This window comes from Schistocerca gregaria, chromosome 7, assembly GCF_023897955.1.
Source record: "Schistocerca gregaria isolate iqSchGreg1 chromosome 7, iqSchGreg1.2, whole genome shotgun sequence".
NCBI lineage: Eukaryota > Metazoa > Arthropoda > Insecta > Orthoptera > Acrididae > Schistocerca > Schistocerca gregaria.
Window position 1 is genome coordinate 558,930,111 of NC_064926.1, and position 26,009 is coordinate 558,956,119.

Sequence of the window (26,009 nt, forward strand, 5' to 3'; positions counted from 1 at the left end):
CGGGGATCCTAATCGATAGCCATATTTTTGTAATTAATATTATTTCCCAAACTGGAAGTAATTCTGAGATGTCATTACTTTAAGGGTTTTCATTATTTCTCCAATATTACTTGTGAGCAATTTGTTGTATGTCAAAGGAACCTGTACATTTAGTTTTACTGTGTCTGCAGCTGGTACTGAGGTGACCATGCAACAGTCGAGTGGCAAGGGGCCTGTATGCATAATAGTGCCCGGAGGTCACCCAATCATGTCACATGACAAGGACTTGATGGCTGTCACCTTGAAACAGGACACCTTAGACCAATGGGATCTTTTAGACCAATGAGATCTTTTAGACCAGTGGGAAACTGGTAGATCCCTCAGTATGAGAACTGTTCAGGTTGAAAAAGGTGTGTTACGGCGTACTGAACAGCAGCACACGATGCGTAGCCATGGAACTAAATTCCTCCAACGCCAGTGTGTGGAACGCTCTGCACGAGATAGGCACGCATCCATTCAGATGTCAGAAGGTACAAGACGTATGCGGCGATGACTCTCCCCAGTGCATGGATTTCTGACAGTGGTCTCAACACCAAATTGCAAACATCCCTGACTTCCAAACATATATCGTTTACTAACGAGGTCGCATTCACAAGGGAAAAGACATTCACAAGCGACGTCTGGGAGTTGGAAAATATTAAAGCAACACGTGTACTCCACTAGTAACTGAGATTTTCCATAAATGTGTTCGCTTGCATTGTTCACGACCATCTTTTTGGGCTAAATCTTCTGCCCAAGACACTCAGTGGAGGAAATTACCTTTTGTATTTCCGTGATGTACCACAGGAAATGCTGGAGATTGTCCTGCTAGAAGTCATGCAACGATTATAGGTCCAATCCGAGACAGCCACTCCGCACTTTGCCGTTGACGTCAGAGAACGTTTAGACGATGTTTTCCCCAATTACCGGATTGGGAGAGTTGGGCCAGTACCTTAGTCACTACGTACTTGCGACCTCACTCCTATGAGTTTCTTTTCTGTGGGGGGGAGATAGTGTTAGGTGTACGAGACACCAGAAGACACTCCAGAAGATCCGGTTGCCCTTTTGGCTTCAGCTTGAGGTATTATTGATGAAACATCTGGTTGTTTTGAGCGTATTGGGCAATCGTCGGCAAGCAGATGTGTTTTGCATTAATGTAAATGGACGACATCTCCAAAATAATATTCAACACAGGGCAGTTTCAACAGGTCTGTAAACATACTAGCGTCCGAACTCTCATGAATCCCAATCGCTTGTGACATTTTTGTCACATAAAAAAAATGGTTTTTTCTATCTCCTCTAAAACGGCGCGTGGCCAAGTGGGTAAGTGGTGGATCCGGAGTAGAAGCGAGGATTGTTACTCGATACAGCCTCTCCAGTCCACTCAGGTTGCTACCAAGTTAAGTATCGGGGATCTTTTCCAGGACAGAAGGTGGCCGCGGCAATGAATTCGCCCCCCCCTCCCCCCCTCTTTGTGCCGTGACTAAAGAAACGCTGCCAGTACTCCACCTGCAGCCAGGCCAAACGCCCCTTCACGGGTGGAGACCCACAAACTTTACCTCTTACATGACGACTCAGAAATGGAGGAAAATATTACGAGGATAGTATTTTGTTTCGCGCAGTCACTGTTTTTCTTCTCTTCTGGACTTGTTTTTGACAACATAAACTTTCCATAAACGTCGTACAAACACGACAGCTACATTGAGTATTTAACGAGACGCTAAACAAGCGCAAAAAAGGCAACTCTCTCGGTAGAGCACGAGTAGTGGTGTTAAGGACTAGTAAACAGTGCGCTCCCGGCAGTAACAGAGTGCAGTGTCTCTGTTCACGAGAAGCGGAAAGAGAGCCTTACGAGTACACAGACGATTAAAACGCGTGCAAATTGTCTCCTCTTGCTGCTGTTTCCTCCACGCTTATTCAAACCCACAGGTAGACTCAATAGTTTCATTTACAGTTCTCGATTCTGTGAAACAAATTTACTGATAGAAGAACATCGGAAAAACAAGCGGAGTGTGCTCGGTCCGGCACACAGTTTTAATCTGCCAGGAAGTTTCAAGTTTTTGTTTGTCGTAAAATGGGTGAAACTACGTACGAAATATTTCTCATCATTTATAATCCACCAAATATATACTGTGTATCAGCTTGATTTGCAATATACCAAACGAGGCTGTTTTCGTCATCAGAACAGTACAATCAATGGGCTGGAAACGTTCACACTGAATACTACATGTTTTATTTGCCTTAAAAATGTATAAAGCTCCAAAACGCAACCCTTAGTATTTGACAGCCAGCGCATTTCAGTTACATACTATTCATAGATACACTCGGTTCTTACACGTGTATAACATATGAACACAGTTTACCAACTACAGAAATGAAACGATCGTGTGGCACTGTTGCCCGGGAGGCCCCCATTCGGGAAAGTTCGGCCGCTGTGCTGGAAGTCTTATTTCACGTAACGCCACATTGGGCGACTTGCGTGCCGTTGATGATGATGATGATGATGATGAAAAGGAGGACAACACAACACCCTGTCCACAGTTGGAGAAAATCTCCAATCCGTCGGCAATCAAACCCAGACCCGCTGCATGGTAGGCAAACACATTACCACTCAGCTAAGCAGGCGGACACCAACTACAGGGAAGGGTCACAATAATAATAATAATAATAATAATAATAATAATAAATTAGTAATCGATCTCTATGTACAGCTGTGTTCAAATTATTGGAGATTTTAACTACATGCAGTATTACGTAAGGAGTAAACAATAAAATACGAAATAAGTTAGACCTATTCAACCATTCGACGTTGCGAAAGAAGGTTTTCAGAGATACTGCACTGAAATTCTATTAGGTTATGGCCCGCCTGCACAGCTCTATGGATGAGAAAATTGGAACCTTAAGAAGAGAGACGAAAAGAGAATAGAAGCATGTAGAATGAACTTCTTTAGATACGTAGCTGGATATGCTTTAATGGATAAAAAGAAAAAAATGGCTACATTCAAGCTGAACTGACTACGTAAAACGTAAATGACACAATAAAACAATATCAGTAAAGATGGGAGGAATACAAAGCCCGTATGCCGTATGGAAGAATTACGAAACAATGAAATAATATAAACAAAGAACAAAAGATATTTGGTAAGAGCAATGAAGAGACGGTTTGACCAACTTTGAAGGAGATACAAGGAACCAAAAGACGCAACCCATGCTGTAGATGATGATGAACTTCATAAGTTGCGTGCATAAAATATTTAGCCTCGCTAATTAGTTGATGGGCTATGGCACCAGACGACCGACACAGTACCTAGCACGACATCGACTCTCCTGAGGTCGTGACCATATCGGTTGGACCACAGACAACTGGAAAACCGAGGCCTGGCGCAAACCCGGCGAAGCCATCGACCCAACAAGCCACTATGCAAGCTTGTGGTGGCTCCGTAATAGTGTGCACTGTGTTTACTTCAAATGGACTGGGTCCTCTGGTCCAACTGAACCGATCATTGACTGGAAATTGTTATGTCCGGATACTTTGAGACCATTTGCAGTGAGTCATGGACTTCATTTTATGGATGACAATTCGCCATGTCACCGGGTCACAAATGTTTGTGGCTGGTTTCAAGAACTTTCTGGACGGTTCGAGTGAATGTTCTGGCCACCGAGATCGCCTGACATGAATCCTATCGAACATTTATGGGACATAAGCGAGAGGTCAGTTCGCGCATAGAATTCTGCACCGACGACACTTTCGGAATAAATTATGAGCGGTAATAGAGGCAGCATGGCTCAATGTTTCCGGAGGGGACTTCCAACGACTTGGTGAGTCGGTACCAGTGGAAATTACTGAAGTTCTGAAGAAACGTCGTATAAGACAATTATTTTATTTCTAATCACGCAAACGCGTTTGTTAATATGTCCAGTGTGATAACTGGCTTCAAGGGTTGCTTTAAGTGGAGAAGCACGAGAAATAAAGGGAGACGGGAAGAAGAGCGGGGATTGCAGTAAGAGAGACTGGCGCTGACACAGCAACCAACCTGGCGACAGAGCGGCACAATGAGCTCGCTGCAGGACTGTCGCGGCCACAGCGCGGGCTGTCTGTTGCAGGCCGGCCTCCACTGTACCGCAGCCAAGCAGGGGGCATCACGTTCCAGTGACACCTAGGCCAAGCACAAAAGCTACGCCCGACTCTCTATCTTCTTCAAGAACAGCATCTGTTTAAGCCCGCAACTCCGGCAATAGCCTAACACTGTTGTGCCACTGGGTACTGAATCCTCCCCGCGAGAGGAATCCACTGTACACGGGAATAGTTATTGTGTCGGCGAGCGTACCACACATGAGGAAATAAAGTACATATGTACTGTCCTTCTTTCGGATCCCAACTTTAGACTGGCACAGGATAAGAACTGCGTAATTCTGCCGACTGTTATGTTTTAACTTGTACATTATTGTAAGCCTTTATTTTACATATTTTGTACATATTAACTCCTTACAAGAAAGATAAATTTAATTTTACGTAATGAAGATGAGTGCATGTTACTACACTCAGTTCCGTGGAGCTCCGCTCAAATAAAAGAAAAAGTTTTCCATGCGTGGTGTGCGGCTGAGTCGTCGTTTTATCTACGTTGATACTCGTATTCACTTATATTTTACATGTATTTCAGAATGCTATTGTACGAATACTGTAGCTACAATTTTATTCTTTCATTTCATTATCAGTAGACGATATAGAAACGCAAGAAAACTTAACAGAATATCGGTGGAACTGATCATTTCAATAAACGCACCTTTATGCATTGCTTCACTCAAAGTACATCGTCAGAAACGAAGCTACTAATTCTGGTTGGCTGGGATACATCTTATAATAGATTCGTAATTTAATACCTCCATATTACTGCACAGTTTAAAAACGTCGTTTCGTCCCATAATGAAGGCACGAGTTCAACTGTCAGTTCCAGCAGATACCGCCTGCCACCATTACACCGACCGTCAGTTTGACCTTCTCCATTCTCTCCCTCACTTTCGCCTTATTATCCCTTCAGTTCCTTGATGACGAAGCACTCACTGTCTTCTCTGATGGGGCCTGGTCAATTTCTTCTCCTTTCCTTCACGGTGTTTAAGACGTCTCAGTTCTTCCGAACTCTTCTCGGGTTATCTGCCGAGTGGTGGCGTCGTCTTGTAGCAACCATCATCTTCGCCACTATTCGGCTGATAACCCGAGAAGAATTCATCACTGCAATACGCAGGGAAAGACTGCAATCGCATATATCTTCTTAACAAATCTATATTCCCAGTGTCTCCAGCCTTCTTTCCTCACTTTTTTGTACTGGTGAGGTTTCTGCCCTGTCTAATGCTGTGCTCCATGCATACTATATCGTCAGGTTTTGTATGTAGACAATAGAGGTGAGGTTGTGGCTCCGTGAACAAAGTCAAACTTTCTACAGTGACGGTATCAACAAACTGGTCTCTCGTTGGGAGAAATTTAGTGGTCACCAGGGTGACTATATTGAGAAATAAATACATAGAAATGAAGGATACAGATGCAGAATGTTAATAAAGTTTGTTTTATTTGAAAAACTTCAAGATTTTTCGCATAAAAAAATTCGAAGGCATTACCTTTCAGCACGGCCTCGTACGAACAACAGCAGAGACTAGGCGACTTTAAAACTTTCTGCTACATTACGCTTTCGATTTGCGAGACAGGCGAGTGACTCAAGCAACATTAAGAGCAACTCATCTTCATGGAATCAGTTTACTAAATTATATGTCATTTTGCTTCAGTTTAGCAGTAGATTCCTTTAATTTGAAAAACCCTCAAAATACGCCGATAATCGCTCCCGTTCCCACCGTTGGAAAGACATTTATTAGGATGATCGTATGCATTGAACACTCAAAATCCAAAAATAACGTAGGCAAATAGTCAATTTAAAACTGTTTGCATGACAGAAGATGATTTTGGTGAGCCAAGGGCGGCCTATAAGTGGAGCGTGGAGGACCCGAAGAAACTGGGGGGGGGGGGGGGGGGGCTATAACTGGTCGGGTAGGTGACTTCCAAAGTCGGAGGAAAGCGGCGGGATACCAGCTGCGGCGCCAGTCCAGGGGCACCCCGCACCCGCCGGCCGCGCTATTTCCGCCGCGGACTCTTGGGACGCCCTGCCTAATTGAGGAGGCGGCGCCAGCTTCCGCCCACTTGCGACCGATCCATCAACCCGAACCAACCGCATAAGGCAGCCTTCAGCGGGCAGGCGCCGACGCCGACACTCGGGCGGCTGGGACGCCTGATACGGCAGCAGGGCCCGCGACAGTTCGCCTAGATGATAACCGTATCTGTTGCTGTCAGAGACAAACGTATCGTCGGGAGTGCCCCAGACAAATGTGATAGGGTCGCTATGATTTTCTGAATACATCACTGATCTAGCGGACAGTCTGCGATTGTTTGCTGATGATGTTTTGGTGAGAAGCAAGGTGTCGAAGATGATACAAGAACACTTAGACAAAATTTGTAATTGGCAGCTTGCTCTAAATGTAGAAAAATGAAAGTTAATGAGAATGGGTAGGAAAAACAAACCCGTAATGTTCGAATACGGCATCAGTATTGTCTTGCTTAACGCAGTCATGTCGTTTAAATATCTAGGCGTAAGTTGCAAAATGATATGAAGTGGAACGAGCATGTGAGGATTGTGGAGGAAAGTCGAATGGTCAACTTGGCTTTATTGGGAGAATGTTTACGAAGGTATGGTTCATCTTTAATGAGACCACCTATTCTTGAGTACTGCTCGAGTGTTTGGGATCAGCACTAGGTTGGATTAAAGGAAGACATCGAAGCAATACAGAGGCTGGCTGCTATATGTGTTACCGATAGTTTGAAACGACACCCAAGAATTACGGAGAAACTTCGGGAACTCAAATGGGAATCCCTGGAGGGAAGGCGACGTTCTTTTCAGGGTTTTTGTTGTTGTTGTTGTTGTTGTTGTTGTTGTTGTTGTTGTTGTGGTCTTCAGTCCTGAGACTGGTTTGATGCAGCTCTCCATGCTACTCTATCCTGTGCAAGCTTCTTCATCTCCCAGTACTTACTGCTGCCTACATCCTTCTGAATCTGCTTAGTGTATTCATCTCTTGGCCTCCCTCTACGATTTTTACCCTCCACGCTGCCCTCCAATGCAATATTGGTGATCCCTTGATACCTCAGAACATGTCCTACCAACCGATCCCTTCTTCTGGTCAAGTTGTGCCACAAACTTCTCTTCTCCCCAATCCTATTCAATACTTCCTCATTAGTTATGTGATCTACCCATCTAATCTTCAGCATTCTTCTGTAGCACCACATTTCGAAACCTTCTATTCTTGTCCAAACTATTTATCGTCCACGTTTCACTTCCATACATGGCTACACTCCATACAAATACTTTCAGAAATGACTTCCTAACACTTAAATCTATCCTCGATGTTAACAAATTTCTCTTCTTCAGAAACTCTTTCCTTGCCATTGCCAGTCTACATTTTATATCCTCTGTACGTCGAACATCATCAGTTATTTTGCTCGCCAAATAGCAAAACTCATTTACTACTTTAAGTGTCTCATTTCCTAATCTAATTCCCTCAGCATCACCCGACTTAATTCGACTACATTCCATTATCCTTGTTTTGCTTTTGTTGATGTTCATCTTATATCCTGCTTTCAAGACACTATCCATTCCGTTGAACTGCTCTTCCAAGTCCTTTGCTGTCTCTGACAGAATTACAATGTCATCGGCAAACCTCAAAGTTTTTATTTCTTCTCCATGGATTTTAATACCTACTCCTAATTTTTCTTTTGTTTCCTTTACGGCTTGCTCAATATACAGATTGAATAACATCGGGGAGAGGCTACAACCCTGTCTTACTCCCTTCCCAACCACTGCTTCTTTTTCTTACCCCTCAACCAACTCTTATAACTGCCATCTGGTTTCTGTACAAATTGTAAACAGCCTTTCGCTACCTGTATTTTACCCCTGCTACCTTTAGAATTTGAAAGAGAGTACTCCAGTCAACATTGTCAAAAGCTTTCTCTAAGCCAACGAATGCTAGAAACGTATGTTTGCCTTTCCTTAATCTTTTCAGGGATACAACTGCGAAAATTTACAAAACCGCCATTCGAAGCTGACTGCAGAAGGATTAAACTCCCACCAACGTACATTGCGCGTAAGGACCACGAAAATAGGATACGAGAGACTAGGTCTCGTTCGGAGGCATACAGTCAGTCATTTTTCCCTCGTTCTGTCTGCCTGTGGAATACGAAAGGAAACGACCAGTGGTGGTAAAGGGTACCCTCCGCCACACACTGCAGGGTGGCTTGCAGGGTTTGCATGTGGATGTCGCTGTAGGTGAACGTAGGCACGAGCCCGAAGGCATCTTACTCTGTCCTCTTCATCTCTGCAAAACCACTGCAATGTACATCAACCTCATTTGCTTACTGTATTCAGCCTCTTTGCCATCGATATTTACCACTCATACGTCGCTTCTGTTGCCAAGTTAAACATTCATTAGTCCCGCAGTTTGTGCTCTATCAACCTACCCCTTCCTTTACTCGAGTTCAGCCATACAGCTCTTTTCTCTCCGATTCAGTTCAGCAACTCTTCGTTAGCTGCTCGAGATACCCATTTTCTCTTCTGTTTCACTACATTTCTAAAGATTCTATTCCCTGCTTGTCTGCACTCTTCGCACAGGTGATACTATGTGTCTACGGCTGTACGACTTGTCGGGTGCACTGGTAATTTAGTTGATGGGCCACTTCATATAATTAAGATTAAAATTCAGAGAACAACGCTGGTAACTAAATATCAACACATTCATATAAATGGTTTAAGCAGTGCACCCTTGGAAGGGTTCTCAGGAGACGTGAATGTTATCTGTTATATATGTATTGGCTTCTGGAGCTGCCAGGACACACGACTAAAGCGCCAGTTCACAGCGAGCTATGGCCACTTGCCGGCTGCCAGAGCGCAGAGCCAGTACTGCGACGTCCGCCCGAGTGCTCTGAGGTTCGGCACGAGCTGTAATGACTTGCTGGTCGCCTGACTCCCTGAATGAGCTACTTCATTTTCTGTGTGACTTTTTCACACAGTCTCCACCTCCCTCCGCGACTTAGCTAGGAAGCATCCCCGTCCACAAAAAGTCGTGACAATGCACACTCCTCCACGCAACACCCTCTGCCACGCATATTCGGTGCTTAGTACCCTCTATTTCAAAACATGATATGAAGCACCCTCCACCATCCACAGTGCAACAAAGTACTCACTGCCATGTAGCACGAATATGCTTACGGAGGGCCACCCAAATGCAGCGCCAAGGCCGCACGACCTATCGCAATTCCAAAGTTTCATCATTCACCGCTAGATGCCAATGGCATCGTTTTCACAGCGGCGTGGGACTTTAATTCATCATAGTTCAGACAATGCGCATAAAATATTTGTAAATTATACACAAAACCTTTCTCGTGAATCCGTCTGTCCGTCAGTGAAAATCATATCAAAATCTCTAAAGCAGTTCCTGAAATTAAAGTGAAAAAACAGACAGGACCGCGATTGGTCACATTTATATAGTGTATGGATAGATAGAAAATACATAGAACAGTATAGACAGAAGAAGAAGAAGAAGAAGAAGAAGAAGAAGCTACATAGAAGATTAAGAATACTCTAAGGACTTTGGTTAAAGATAGTGACCACGTACTACAAGATAGCAATAATTATTCTTCACTTGACGTGCTGTAGCTTACAGCCAGGAACGGAATAGACTTCTGCGGCGTGTACGAAGGAATGCATGACCACATAATACATCATCCGCAAAAACGACTTAATCTGCGAAAGTCAATTACAATGCTGAATAACTCTTGTGACGCAACTGCGATGCAAACGTTCAGTTTTCTGTTGTTCCCGGGGAATAGTCTTTTGTGCCTAGCACTATTACATGAATGTAGTGGCAACTAGAAACAACGACGAGTTTTTGTGCGGACGGCAGACGTATTTTTGAAGAGTACTCCACGGTCATCATTATCACAGACAAGACGTTAATTACAATAAAAGGTACCTGTAATTAATCTATAGCAACATCGCCATTACAATTAACACATCAAATGAAGCTACAGATGATTTATTAAAGTATAACGATATTTGGAACAACTGGCCCATCACTCATACGTGCCTGACGTATCGGATACCCAGCCATTAGCGATAACAGATCTGTCAGTGCAGAAAGAGAAAGCATCAATTACTTCATTTTAATGTAAATTGTCGCATCCCTTTTGAACGAAAAAGAAATCAGAAACTGGATAAATGACTACCACATGCAAACCTGTGACACGTCGTGTGCAACAAACATTTCCAGCAAAATCAGAGTGAGGCAATTCCAAGGATTCAAATGAGCACGGAACACTTTTCCGTCTGAGAATGTGAACTTCCCATGTACAGACTACTGTGTATTACGTCGCGAGAGTCTGTAGAGCAAAAATCAAAATTTGAAACAGCTACCACTAGGACAGTACCGTATTTATACAACACAGAAACAAATTTATTTTTCTACAAAGTACACCATTAAAGTGAGTGGAAAATACATTTTTTTCCGTTCTTCTTCCTTCGATATAGGCCAGCGACAAGTTAGGTTAGTTAGATATTCAGTACTGCTTCACATCTCCACTGTTTTCTTATCTTTCTTGTGAAATGCATTTCCTTGTTTCGAATCGAAAACTTCCCAACTTCTTACTTTTGTTTCTGCAGTTTTTCGTTTTTCAATTTCTTGTTTATATACACCAATTTCTTTTCAGATCTTCATGCACTTTGCTAGGACAATCAGGTTGACTTGCAATGTTCTTGTTGCTTTTGTAGGATATGCCCATAGAAATTTAGTCTTCTTTTCCTAATCTGTAATTTTTTCTAATTGTTTGTATTATTCTGTGTTAGTTCTTAATTTAAATTTTTCTACTATTGTTATATTTTCTTATGTTTCCTCCCAACATTCTCTCTTTTCTCCTGATTTCTCCACTTTCTTTCATCGATCCAAGATTTCTGACACATAGGTGCATTCTAGCCGCGTTATTGTCCTCTAATAATGAATTTTCGCAGTTCTGGATACATTTGGATGGTAAACATTAGGAGTTTCTTAGTCAATTTGTACTCCACTTTTACTGTAAGTAGTCTGCCAGTTTCTTCTTCCAGTATCTGATAACTATTCCAAGTGTACATTAATGATCTCTCGTCTGTTACACTGCCAGATGCTAAGCTTTTGTTTTGTTCGCAGATGATACAAACACTACATTAAGTAGCATGTCAAGTACAGATTTGGAAATCATCGCTAATCTACTTTTCATTGACATTAATATATGGTTTAAAGGTAGTTCACTGTCGTTAAACTTTGAAAAGACGCACTATATGCAGTTCAGAACCTGTAAGAGGTTTCTTTCCAGCATGTTTATAACATGTGAAGACATGCAGATCGAGGAGGTGGACAGTGTTAAATTTCTGGAATTACAACTCGACAATAAATTAAGTTGAGAAGGGCATATCACAGAACTACTGAAGCGCCTAAACAAGTCTGTATCTGCAGTGAGAATGATGTCAGATGAAGGAGATAAAAATATAAAAAAACTTGCATACTTTGCTTACTTTCATACTGTTATGTCATACGGGAACATATTCTGGGTTATCTCGTCAAACCAAGCAAAAGTTTTTAGCGTGCGAAAGTGTGTGATAAGATTCATTTGTGGTCTACATTAAAGTACAACATGAAGGAACCCTGTATTCTAAGCACTGCTTCTCAGTGTATTTATTCCTTAATGTAATTTGTTGCAAGTAATATATTTCTACCGGCCGCCGTGGCCGAGCGGTTCTATGCGCTTCAGTCTGGAACCGCACGACCGCTACGGTCGCAGGTTCGAATCCTGCCTCGGGCATGGATGCGTATGCTGTCCTTAGGTTAGTTAGGTTTAAGTAGTTCTTAGTTCTAGGGGACTGATGACTTCTGACGTTAAGTTCCATAGTGCTCAGAACCATTTGAATATATCTCTATTTCCAACCAACAGCTCAATACATAGTATCAATCCTAGCCACAAAAATAATCTACATAAAGACACAAAATCACTAACTTGGTCCATAAAGAGGTCCAATATTCAGGAACACACATTTTCAATAAATTACCAGCAACCATAAAAATTTGGTTTCAGATAAAGCACAGCTTCAACAGAGTTTGAAAGACTTTTTGACAGGCATCTCCCCACGGACTGCTAGACAAGCTTAAGTAAATATGTGTGTTAGATTTCAGTTTGACAGCACTTGATCACAACAGTCAAGATTAGGTATTTTGTGTATGATAAATTTATTAAAAGTGCTTGCCTATGTATATTAATTCTGTAAATATTAGCAGTTCCAGTTTACTGCAATGTATTCACCTAGTTTGATAATTTCCTGACAAATGATCAGCGTATTGAATATTGTAGTCATATGTTTTATGTTTCTTATGTTACGCTTTGTGACCTGTTCCACACCTACGAAAATCATCTCATTTCTCATTTTTGGGCCTATGGAATGAAAACTGAATATAATCTCTAACCTATCGCCCAACCGTCAGCTCCAAATAAAGGAGAGAGACTTTTTTTTCAGAAGACTCTTCATAACACTTAAATCTGCTTAGACATCACGTAATTCTTCCTCAAAAAGGCATTTCCTTGCTTTAGGAACTCTCAATTTTGTATTCTATTTACTTTTGCCATCTCCAGTCACTTTGCTGCCCAAATGTCAAAACTTCTCTACTACTTTTGGAGTCTCATATCGTAATGAAATTTCTTCATAATTACCTGACTTAATCCGCTTAGAGTCTATCTTCATCTTCGTTGCCTTTTTCCGGTACATGGGGTGGGGGTGCGCCTCTGTTGTATGGGTTGACAGTTGGTGGACAGATGCTCTTCCTGTCGCAACTCCCCGCCCAACCCTTCGGGACAGAATCTGTGTACTCCACCTACTTGAGTGTAGAGTAATCGCGTGTGGGAACATTTTCTAAATCTTTCGTAACATATATCTGAAGTGGGACGTGGGTAGCAGCAGACCGGTATTTACCTAGTTAGAGGTGGGAAACCGCCTAAAAAGTCCGCATCTCGTGGTCGTGCGGTAGCGTTCTCGCTTCCCACGCCCGGGTTCCCGGGTTCGATTCCCGGCGGGGTCAGGGATTTTCTCTGCCTCGCGATGGCTGGGTGTTGTGTGATGTCCTTAGGTTAGTTAGGTTTAAGTAGTTCTAAGTTCTAGGGGACTGATGACTTCTGACGTTAAGTCCCATAGTGCTCAGAGCCGCCTAAAAACCACCTCCAGGCCGCCCAGTTCAGCCTTCGTCGTTAATTGGCGAGGTGGATTCGATCACGGGCTCGTCGAAACTCCTTGCCCGCTCTATTTATGTTCATCCTAAAACTATCGTTCAAGGCGCTATCCATTCCGATCAACCAATATTCTAAGTCCTTTGAGTTTCTGACAGAATTGTGATACCATAGGCAAACCGTAATTTCCTTTTTTTAAATTTTTTCTCCATGAACTCTAGTTGTTCTCCTAAATTTCTTCTCGGCTACCCGTAACGTAGGGGATGCAACACTGTGCCTCCCTTCTCACCACTGCATTCATTACCATGTCCTTTGACCCTGGTAAGGCCGGCGTGTTTGGCCGTGCGGATCTAGGCGCTTCAGTCTGGAACCGCGTGACCGCTTCGGTCGCAGGTTCGAATCCTGCCTCGGGCATGAATGTGTGTGATGTCCTTAGGTTAGTTAGGTTTAAGTAGTTCTAAGTTCTCCGCTGTTAAGTTACGTAATAGGGTCAGTATTACTTCGCGGGTATCTAGTGTAAATGCATGAGTAACTGAATTAGAGACCCGTACGTAGTACTCTGTAGCATCCTTTTCGCCATAACCTTCGCGGAGGCTCATTTTGGTATGGACTCCAATTTGTAATGCTCACGGCGCATTTTTTCCATATTCTATGAATCCTTTCTCCGAATATTACAGGAAATCAGGTTGTAAACGTTTAAATGGAATATTTCACTTTTTAGTAGCCGTTAAGTCCATTTCTGTAGAAAAAACAGCACGGCACAGTGCTAACTTGAGCGCCATCTGTTAACATTCCAGATGTGTGCGAGGAGGTGACGTCATTACAAAACATTACAAAATCCAACACAATTAAAGGAGGACACCACTTCTGGCAAACACTGTTAGCTCGCCCCCTATAAAAAGGATTGGAATGCAATCGCCCTAAACAATAAATGTAAAGTACAAGGCATGTTCCAAAGATAGCGAGAATTTGGTAATTTTGCGTGTTGCAGAAGTCCCATCAGTGCAATGTTTTCATTGTTGTATTAGTAAACACGCCTGAAACGTTAGCTGTCAAAGTTTACATGTGTTTTGGTAGTATCAACGACTGTGCGAGAGTATTTTGTACAAACGAGAATCAGAGAATTTATAATAAATTTTGCTAAAAGCACGACATAAACTGTAACAATGTTTATTTAAATGTTAAATACTGCGTTTGGTAAATAGGCTACAGGGAACACCTGGCACTAAATTTTTGTCTGTTTTCGCTATGAAACGTGTCACAACAAATTCTGTTCCAAAATCGTTGAGTTTCGAGCAAAACCAGGGGCGAATGGAAGCTGTCGCTAGATGAAGTCAACAACGATGCGGAACTACTGAGGCGTACCCCAACTGGCGATGAGACACGGATTTACGTATCTGACGTCGAAACGTAAGCTCAACCGTCCCAGTGGAAGCATTCTGGATCGCCAAGACCGAATAAAACTCGCCAAGTGCGGTCAGATGCGGAGGTCACGCCCACTGCGTTCTTCGATTTTAATGGCACAGTGCTCCACGTATTCTTGTCTCAATGTCGAACGATCAATGTGCAGTACTTTAAACGCGAACATTTTTTGTTAGGCGGCGCGTTTGTGTGTTTTAAATCTTCATCATCAAATTAGTTAATTAGTTAATTATATGTTCCACTTATCATTTTGCACGATGGATCGTAATGATGTGGAACGAGTTATTTTACATAAACATCGCAAATTAATTTGTACATATGGTTACATTCTGAACATTTTTAAGTTTTTTAGAGAAAAGAAAAGTTAGTAATTCCTACCCACCACCCTTTACACATTTCAGTAATATAAGTTCTACGGAAGAGAAGGAGTTGTCAAGGAGAAACTTTCTCAGTCTGCTATCAAATTTTACTTGGCTGACTGTTAGACGTCACTAGTTGAGTGATCAAAAATTTTTATGTTGCAGCAATGTGCACCCCTTTTCGTGCTAAAGAGAACCTTAATATGGAATAATGAATGTCATTTTTCCTTGAGGTATTGTAATTATGCGTCTCATTGTTCCTTTTGAACTGGTGTGGATTATTTTGAACAAACTTCATGAGGGAATAAATATACCGTGGAGCAGTAGTCAGAATGCCAAACTTCTTAAACAGACGTCTACAAGATAATCGCGAGTGAGCACCAAATATTGTTTTTATAGCACGTTTTTGCGCAATGAAGAATTTCTTTCTTAAAGATGAGTTATCCCAGAACATTATTCTGTATGACATTATTGAATAAAAATATGCAAAATGTGTCAACTTATTGTCTCTCCCCAAGATTTTCAGTGATTCTAAGCGCAAATGTTGCTGAAATAAGTTGCTTCAGGAGTTCCAAATTTAAATTCTGATCACTATGGACCCATAAGAATTTTGAAGTTTCCACCCTATTTATTATTTCCTCAGCATGTGATACACTTATCATTAGTGTGCAGAACTGAACACGTTGAGTCTTTTTAAAACTGAGAAGACACCATTCTCAGAAAATCAGTCAATGATTCTTGCTGTACGATTGCTTGGACTGATTAAAAAACTAGTGTCATCTGCAAAAACAATTATTTTTGCTTGTTATTCACTAGACGGACACAGTTTACATATATGAGGAACAGTAGTGGACCTACGGCTGAACCTTGAACCTTGAGGAATCCCCTACGTGATTTCTCCCCACTCATAATTCTGTCCCTGGACAATATTGCTTGAATCGCTAAGTACAACTTTCTGCATTCTTTTGGTTACATATGACGTTATCGATTGGTTGGCTATACCATCGATTCTATAAAACGTCAATTTACCTATAAGAATAAAGTGATTCACACAGTCAAATTCCTTAGTGAGGTCGCAGAGAATACTAACCAGTGGTATTTTATAATTTAATGCGTGTAAGATCTGGTGAGCAAACGTTAAATGGGATTCCCTGTGGAGCAACCCTTCTGAAATGGAAACTGTGGTTGGCTAAGGATACTATCGTTGCTAAGGTAAAGATACTATTATAGAATACATCATTTTCTCAAAAATTTTGGAGAATGATGTCAGCAAATGGATTAATTCATGTAGCCTAGGTGGTGTGTTGCGACTTCGGGGCGACCTGTGGCACTGTCTAGTAAAAGAAGACCAAAATGAAACTCTCTTACTGGCCAGTGCCACAGGTTGCTCCAAAGTACTAACACAAACACACAGCCACATTGGGACTTTTTTCTGTTCCCGAAACTAAAGAAAACCTCAAACGGTCGTCGTTTTACTGCCACAGATGACATTAAAAACGGATCGCTGACAGTGTTAAATGCTACCGCAAAGATCGAGTGGAATTTCTGGGGTATGATTAGGACTTGCAAGTCACCGAAGTGGCGTCGAATTGGGAGACTTGCCCAGGCCGTTGAGCCTGACGATCCGACTGCTGTATGAGACGCCCAGTGGGAAACGCTGCGGTACCACTGTGCCGTGCTCCGCTCCGCCGCCGGAGCTGACCCCTGTGCCTGTAAACCCGGCAGGCGCGCTTTCGTCGCTCCGCATCAATTTGCTGCGGCCCAGCCCTTTGTCCCGGCGGCGCTCGTAATGTTTAGTAACGCCGCGACTCGGCGGACGTTTTTGTGCGCAGCCCGAGCGGAGCTCAGCACCTGATTAACACGTCCGTCGGCAGCGCGCTATTTCAATACGCCCCCACAGCCATAGCCACAGCCTGGAATGCGCGGCCCTCCTTCACTTGCCGCGCGCTATTTCAGAGCGCCGGCGTCCACCCCCGCCTCTGAATGCCGCCACGTCGCCTCGTTTCACAACGGCCCGGTGTGCCGGACGCACGGCGCCCACGCCACGAAAGCCTTCCCTCATTCAGGAGAGCCGCGGCGACAGCTCCACGGCTCGTGAATTTACGGCTCAGAAAACTGATACCTGGCAACCCCGATGCGATCAGAAAATAGTGTTCTCAATGGGGCTCAGTTTTTATTAAATAAAGAACACACACACACACACACACACACACACACACACACCACACACACACACACACACACACACCACACACATCGTCATCATCATAAGCGGAGGCCTCGTGATCGGGGGATATAACGCAATCAACTACTGATGTCAGCGAGAAAGTAAAGTGTAACCTGCTAAGCTATTTTTGATTCGGTAGTCCACTCCTCTGTATCTAGTTGCGGGCCCGTCGTCAGACAACTGCAAGGATTTATCATGCAGAGTTCACGTACAGAGCATTGCAAAATGATCTCTAAAACTTTGATCATTTACATTTCAGCAATAGGGATTCGATATTTCAGCAACGGGGATACGCAGAAAGGATCAGTTTGTGGCATAAAGTTCTCTCTCTCTCTCTCTCTCTCTCTCTCTCTCACCCCCCCCCCCCCCCCCCACACACACACCTAGAGTCTTCTTTTTTTGGTAGGTTAATTATTGACTAAAATGGCCAACCTCCTGCAGATGGCACAGACTGTGGAATTGTTAATAAAGAGTAAATCTGAAACCCAAGTCCAGCGGAAGTTCGGACACATTTACAGAAGCATACCACCGCCAAGTCCGATCATCAAACTGTAGTGGACGAGGTTCAAAGACTCTCAGAAGTGTCACGAAAAAGACGAGTTTGGGCATCCGAGCAATAGTTATGCAGATGTGGAAGGGTGCAGCAGGCGTTTATCCGAAACCTAACCATATCAATCGTCGAGCGTCACGTCAGTTGAAGCTATCACCAAACACGGTGCACTGGATGCTACACGCGACGCTGAAACTTCGTGACTACAAGGTGCAGCTGCTGCATGCACTTCAATCTGGTGAAATGCCAAAGCGCAAAGCACTTCCAACTGGAATTCTGAGTCGCACTGAAGATTATCCAGACCACACGAAAAAGTTATGTCCACTGACGAAGGTTACTTTCATCAGTTCGGGAAGGTAAACCGACACGATGTGAGGATCTGGGACTCTGGGAACCCACGAATTTAGAAGGAAATTATGTGCGACGGTCCAAACGTAAAAGTGAGGTGTGGTCTGATTCACAACCGTGCAGTGGGACAGCTTTTCTTTGCAGGGCCATTAGTAACCTCGACTGAGCATCGAGACCTGCTGTAACAGTTTGTATTTGGAGAGGTTGAAGAACTGCAACCTGACATCATGCTGCAGCAGGATGGAGCCTCTCCTAAATAAGCCTTGATCGTTAGGAAAGTTTTCGGCATCTTTCCAGGTCGCTGTATCGACACAGGACCATTTCCTGGCCTCCAAGATGTCCGGGACATAATCTCATTTGCTGATCTTCTTAGGGACTTTGTGTAGGGTAGTGTATACCAGATCCCAGTGCGAGACCTGCACGAATTGCGAGCTCCCATCAGAGTAGCAACTGCACACGTTAATGAGGACATGTTAGGCTATACATGGGAGGAACTGGAATATGGTTTAGACATTGTGCGTTCTAAGGATGGAGCAAACTCTGAACTCTGTTGAACGGAAATTAAAACTTTAGGTGTGTCTGAGCATTATGCTGCGAATCATACTTTTCTACCCATCCCCGTTTCTCAAATACACGTAATCAAAGTTGTAAGGATCGTTTTGGAACAACCCTGGTTTGTCTTGAGGAAAACATTTACTCTATAATTTCCAACTTGGGGCTGTCCTTCCTTAACGACTGGTAGGCAAAACTGTGAGTCACAGTGATACGTCAATGAAGGAGACCTTTAGGTCGTACTCAACACGATTCTTCCTATTTCACAAGAAAATGTTTTTATATCAATGAAGATGGGAACTTATGGTGAATTTTAATTCACGCATCTAAATTAAAAGCTAACATTGGCACCAGTTGCAGTACGGGTGTACCTGGTGCAGCTAGCTCGTTCGTTCATTAGCCAACGTCGCGAAGTGTAATGCAGCAACAAAAGGCGCTTAGCATTCTCCGTGTGAACGAGTCGTATTCAGCTACAGCTACGTGGCATGAGTTTCCTTGCGAGTACCGCACCGCACTTCCTACAGAGCAAGCATTGTACGTATTTGTATTGCACCACTGGTTTTAAAAACTACCCTCATTTACCCAACGAACCTACTGCATAAGATGCACTGCGAACTACAGTGCAACGTGGCAGTCCTCACATATTCAAAGCAATGCCACAGGTGAAATAAACGGTAAGGGGGCAGGAACAAATCCTAGAACCGGCTGACGTTCGATCCAAAACTATTTGGATTTGCACTCTATAGCATACTTAGTCACCACGCCGCACATAAACAGAGTGACAATCCGCTGCGTTATTTCTACAAATAATTGTTGAGAGCAGGGCAGTCGTCTATGGCACGCGCGTGCTGGTGTGTGTGTGTGTGTGTGTGTGTGTGTGTGTGTGTGTGTGTGTGTGTGTGTGTGTGTGTGTGTGTATTTATGTATGGGGGGGGGGGGGGGGGCTCTAAGTCACACCACGAATCCGAAGGTCCATTGTCGAGTCCTCTGTAAGCCTGGGATTTCTTTTTTCTGTCACTGGTCGCTTCCTTCACCTCTGGCAACGATTTCTTGTTGTTGTTGTGGTCTTCGGTCCTGAGACTGGTTTGATGCAGCTCTCCATGCTACTCTATCCTGTGCAAGCTTCTTCATCTCCCAGTACCTACTGCAACCTACATCCTTCTGAATCTGCTTAGTGTACTCATCTCTCGGTCTCCCTATACGATTTTTACCCTCCACACTGTCCTCCAATGCTAAATTTGTGATCCCTTGATGCCTCAAAACATGTCCTACCAACCTATCCCTTCTTCTAGTCAAGTTGTGCCACAAACTTCTCTTCTCCCCAATCCTATTCAATACCTCCTCATTAGTTACGTGCTCTATCCACCTTATCTTCAGTATTCTTCTGTAGCACCACATTTCGAAAGCTTCTATTCTCTTCTTGTCCAAACTAGTTATCGTCCATGTTTCACTTCCATACATGGCTACACTCCAAACAAATATTTTCAGAAATGACTTCCTGACACTTAAATCTATATTCGATGTTAACAAATTTCTCTTCTTCAGAAACGCTTTCCTTGCCATTGCCAGTCTACATTTTATATCCTCTCTACTTCGACCATCATCAGTTATTTTACTTCCTAAATAGCAAAACTCCTTTACTACTTAAAGTGTCTCATTTCCTAATCTAATTCCCTCAGCATCACCCGATTTAATTGGACTACATTCCATTATCCTCGTTTTGCTTTTGTTGAGTTCTTCTTATATCCTCCTTTCAAGACACTGTCCATTTCGTTCAACTGCTCTTCCAAGTCCTTTGCCGTCTCTGACAGAATTACAATGTCATCGGCGAACCTCAAAGTTTTTACTTCGTGTCCATGAATTTTAATACCTACTCCAAATTTTTCTTTTGTTTCCTTTACTGCTTGCTCAATATACAGATTGAATAACATCGGGGAGAGGCTACAACCCTGTCTCACTCCTTTCCCAACCACTGCTTCCCTTTCATGCCCCTCGACTCTTATGACTGCCATCTGGTTTCTGTACAAATTGTAAATAGCCTTTCGCTCCCTGTATTTTACCCCTGCCACCTTTAGAATCTGAAAAAGAGTATTCCAGTCAACATTGTCAAAAGCTTTCTCTAAGTCTATAAATGCTAGAAACGTAGGTTTGCCTTTTCTTAATCTTTCTTCTAAGATAAGTCGTAAGGTCAGTATTGCCTCACGTGTTCCACTTTATTAGGTATTTTTCAAGATGACACGACCCTGCCTCCCCCCCCCCCCCCAAACACAGCGAGAAATTACAAGTTGTATCTCAGTTCGCAGCACACGTTAAACTGTCGTTACCCCTACAAATGGCTGTGTTTGGGGGGTGGGGGGGGGGGGAGGCAGGGTCGTGTCATCTTGAAAAATACCTAATAAAGTAGCGCAGTGTTCAAACCAACCTTCGAGTTGAAGAGAGCTTCGCACTAGTTTACAGAGTAAGAAATGTAATGGTTTAAAAAGACATTGTGTTTAGCTAAAGGGTTTCACTTAATCCATTGGCTGCATTATTTTCATGTCGGACGAGAACATTTGCCAAATGGGATATCTGGGAAAAATGGGGTGAGTTCTGTGATCCCAGGTTTCCACACACGTTAGCAGCTTCATATCTTAGTGTATGAGGACTGCCGTCCGTTGATGTCGTCTCGGACACCCACTGAGAACGCAGTCTGTATTCTCTGCTTCGCTACAAGAACACCAAGGTACCTCCACAATTAGCACCCATGCTGTTGTTCCAATTTATGAAACAAATTAGTTTTCTGTCACTATATTTCATTTCCTTTATGCCTCGCCACGTTATCTACAATATCCCCATGTTTTCATATCCAATCCAAGCACCGAGCGAAGTGGCGCAGTGGTTACCAACTGGACTCGCATTGGAGAGAACAACGGTTCAAATCCGCGTCCAGCCATTCGGATTTAGATTTTCCGCGATTTCCCTAAATCGCTCCCGGCAAATTGCTGGATTATTCCTTTTAATGAGCAGGCCGATTTCCTTTCCCATTCCTGACATATTTCGAGGTTATGCTCCGCCTCGAATGACCTCGATGTCAACGGGACATTAAATCTTAATCTTTTCCTTCCTTTTTTTTTTAAATACATTCTTTAGGTAAAGCACTGGAGTGATCTCTGTCACCACAGATAGATAACTCTGATCTTGATACATTTCTGCTGAAGACCGTCTGGGTAGAAGGCTGGCTACAGTATGTTACCCGTCAGGGAAATACTGCGTAGCATATCTCAAATGACTAATTTAAGACGTGCAGTTATTTTGGTGGTGTTATGATCTAGGACCGTAAATTTGGAGGAACACGTATGCTGGAACAGGTACCAAAAGAAATATTCGTCTGAAACACAGTGACATTCAGGTGTGAAACGGAGCAGTGTGTTGACTCGCCACAGGACTGGGCTCTCACTGTCCGCTAAGGTACTTACCGGCGATCGTGTTGAGGAACATTAGGTACTCGAAGTTGGAGATCTCCCGCCGCTGCCATTTCTGCGTCATGTTCGAATTGCGCATCAGCTGGCGCGGCGACATCATGGAGGCCCGTCTGCAAGAACAACAAGAAGCGACACTACATAAAACCGCCAAGAGTGGTCACGGCGGCACGGCACAAGTGCGGGCGTTTAAGTCCGTTGCAGAGGAAACGCGAAATACGCACACTAACTGAAAGGGGAGAGCGTTTCGGGAAGACATTATGGCCGAATGTGTTGATGCGCGAATAAAATAGAATGCTAAATCCTTTAAGAACAAGTTTCTTCTGACGGTGGCGCGCCTGTGACACATAATTGCCCCCACTGTGATTCTCATACTGCCTATACCTGTCATGCATCACCAATTCACACCATCTCGGAAAGTACGTTACACAGAATACAGGACCGGCAGGAGAAATGTGACGTAGCAAGACTCTGAAGTCAGACAGCGACGTTTCAGTTTCGTCTTCGTACACGTTACGCTTTTAATAGCAGCTACCGGCCTGACGATACAACATTCTCAGTGTGAAATTGTTGTTCTTTTATTCTTCGTCCTCCCATTGGTTGCTGTCGTTGCGCATTTCTTTCTATCGTGTGCCAACCTATACATTTCTGCATTTCTACATCAGCGTCTTCAGTATCCTTGATATATATTCCATTCCTCCCTGACTCTAGAATTTTTCACCTCTACTGTTCCACTATCACAGCTACTGAAGCGTATCTGGTAACTCACTCCCAAATTGTGACTGAACTCACATAATCATTTGCATATTGACAGTAGCGGTGTTCGTGACTGTGTTATAGCAAAGGTTACACGTACATATCGGAAGCAGTGACACAGTTCGTGGATTAATAATTCTACAACGTTTATTTATATGGAATGTGTTCAGCAGCTAAAACGTTAATGGTGGCCACCTTGTGTTTATGGTGTGATGTATTGTGCGAATCTAATGTGCTTATCTACTGTAACGATTACTGATACGTTGAGGTTGTTACGAATCAATACAATATGCTATTCATATACTTAACGTAAAACTAGGGACAAGTAAACGTGACTAAGAAACTACGTGGAACAGTGCTACAAAATGAGGGCAAATGTTTGATCATTGCAACAAGTAGAATACATGGTGTAAGTGACCTGCGGAATATCAGCCAAAAATATTCAGGCGCCGTGTCTTTTTGGCAACAAATAGACTATATACATTTTACATACCCCGTGTGCGCAGTTCGGACAGCATTATGTTACAGGAGCGTTGCAAGAAGAGTTGTGCACAAGCGGCAAGAAGCTTTTTCCAAAATATATTAAATTCATACAGCAATAATCTAGACGGGAAGAGAAGAGGTAAGACAGTATTGCTGCTAACAATCCGCCATGCACTATTAAGCCGTTTTCAAGTAAGATGAAGTGCTGAAAACCGTTACCAGTTGTACACAGGGTTGCCATATCTAGCTGGGACCTCGTCGGAACATTCGGAGATGGGATGTAGAAATGAAGTAAAAAATTAATTTTATATCGTTACTATTTAGAACACAACTATAAGGAACTTGGTGCTGCAGAAACAGTTGGTAATCCTTTTTTTCGGAATATTTCACCTTTTTCAGCAAGTATTTTTTCCCTTTTTCGTGTTTATAAAACTCCATGCAAGTCAGCTTGTAGTTAAACTGGCACTGTAAGATTGATTCCACAGTCCTGGAAGCATCTAATATCTTTCATCAGTGTACTGGGCGGACATAAGCGAAAACGCTCTTTCCACAATAGCGTTGTGTTCGGGAATGGAAAATAAATACTCGCATAATTTTAGGATTTTCGGTTCTCTTAATAAAGTAAATCCACTTTTCTTCCACGGAGTTTTTAGACTTCCATTCTTCTGAGTCACGTTCAGTTTCTAGAAAGCTGTTCAACACATATATTTCCGGAAACAATGATCGCCCGAAATCGTCATATTTTTAGACAGGTATATAATAGCGTTTTCGGTCATCACCCAATCAGGGGTTTCAAATAACCTCATCCAATCAATGCTTGATATTTATTAAAAGAAATAACCTATTCCTCTAAGTAATTAGATGATATGGTATAGAAAAATTTCGAAATCAAGTTGTTTCTTTGTTAGGGTTTTCATTCTTTAATTTGTTCAAATTCATCTTGGTTTACATGCCAATAAAACTGTCAGTCTTCCTTTCATTCAGATATCTTTCAATGTTGATTAATATATTTCCTACTTCAGTTATAGAGAATTTATTCTTCTCCACGCTTTTAATATGGTTTTCAAACAGAGCCAAGTTTGACTGCAGAAACGTGACGTAAATTTCGCTGATCGGCCTACTGAAAAAACCTGAAATTATTTTAAGTGGTGTGTCTTCGGAGTCAAAAAATTGTTTTAATGGAATAAAAAGCTTATAAATTCTCTGAACTAGAGGCATTAACGACAGCCATCTTATTTTTGAATGAGATAGAAGAGATGATTGACATCAACGTATAAGTAGAACTCTTTCAGTTTCTTTGTCCTGACTGCGTATATTGAAAAACAATTAAATACTTTTATGGCGATTGCTTCAGAGTCGACAGTGAAGACTTACAGCAACTGATACAGTACTGTGGAGAATACGAGCAGGGCATCCAATTCCTTCTATTTTTTTTCTAGTTCTTCTTTAATTTGGTGGAACGGTGAACTGGAAAGTTCGCACACTGACATTTGCGCCCAGAGAGGGTCGTGGAAGGGTCCACTAATCCCCTGCCCGACAGGTAGGAGAACTGAGGGACGTTTCCGAGCCACACTCTACAGAATGCAGCGAACTCAGAAGGTCAATGTTAAGGGTGCATCGACAGCTTTCTGCAAGAAATTGACAAATGATGCACCATGGAACTTATATTAGACATGTTTCGGACCCTGTCATTTGATTGAAACTTCAGAAACGAAACTTCCCGTGACTACACAAAAATCAATTGACAATTATCATGAGATTCCTGAAGACGGTATCCGTGCACAAATTTCACGACTAAGAAGATTTTTTCCGGAAGTATATTTCGATAGCATTATGCAAGAGAATTCTTTTTCTCAAAAGTCAAATCAATTAAGAATTACCTTGGGTCCACTATGAGTCAAGCACGACTGTCAAATTTAGAAGTTACTCAACAAAAAATGAGCTAGTTAAAGATATCTTTATTGACGAGGCAATTTAAAAATTTGCACCCGAGAAGGAAGGAAGACATTCTAAGCTATGTGCTAGTAATCTGTCAGCAATGAGATCTTCGGTTACTTTTTCTTCTTCCTTAACAATCAGTTAAACCGTTTTTTTTCTAAAAACTGTCTACCTATCCGTTTTCATGCATAAAAAACTGTTTGCGAACTGTATTTTATGCTTTTGTGTCGTTGGCAATTTGGGGTGATGCAGTGACAAAATAAAAGTCTGCACCGTTTCCCAAACTACATTAGTACGCCACTGCGTAAAGTCACTCCGAACAAGATTAAAATATTAAATATGTAGATAACCAAATTGGAAATTCTTTGTACGGTTATGTACAAGTTCGAAACTGACCACAGCAAATATCGCCAAGACATTCAATAACATTTAAGTAGTACATGAGTCTTATCTTTACGCCATTGAAGTTAGTGCATGTGTCTTAGAAGCTTCATAAAGTGAATGACAAGTTAACTAACAGAAACAAAGTTTACATTCCACTGATATGTTTAATTTTAGCTCACTATAT

General features: G+C 42.6%; 1 protein-coding gene across 6 annotated transcripts in view; it reads right to left on the reverse strand.

Annotated features, from left to right (window-relative positions):
- Positions 1 to 26,009, reverse strand: part of LOC126281932 (neurobeachin) — a 2,071,601-nt gene that overhangs the window by 113,632 nt on the left and 1,931,960 nt on the right. For all 6 annotated transcript variants that reach the window (XM_049981271.1, XM_049981272.1, XM_049981275.1 and 3 more), the window contains one exon: positions 22,262 to 22,377. In XM_049981271.1, the coding sequence (XP_049837228.1) occupies positions 22,262 to 22,377 (116 nt within the window). The remainder of the gene's footprint in view (positions 1 to 22,261; positions 22,378 to 26,009) is intronic.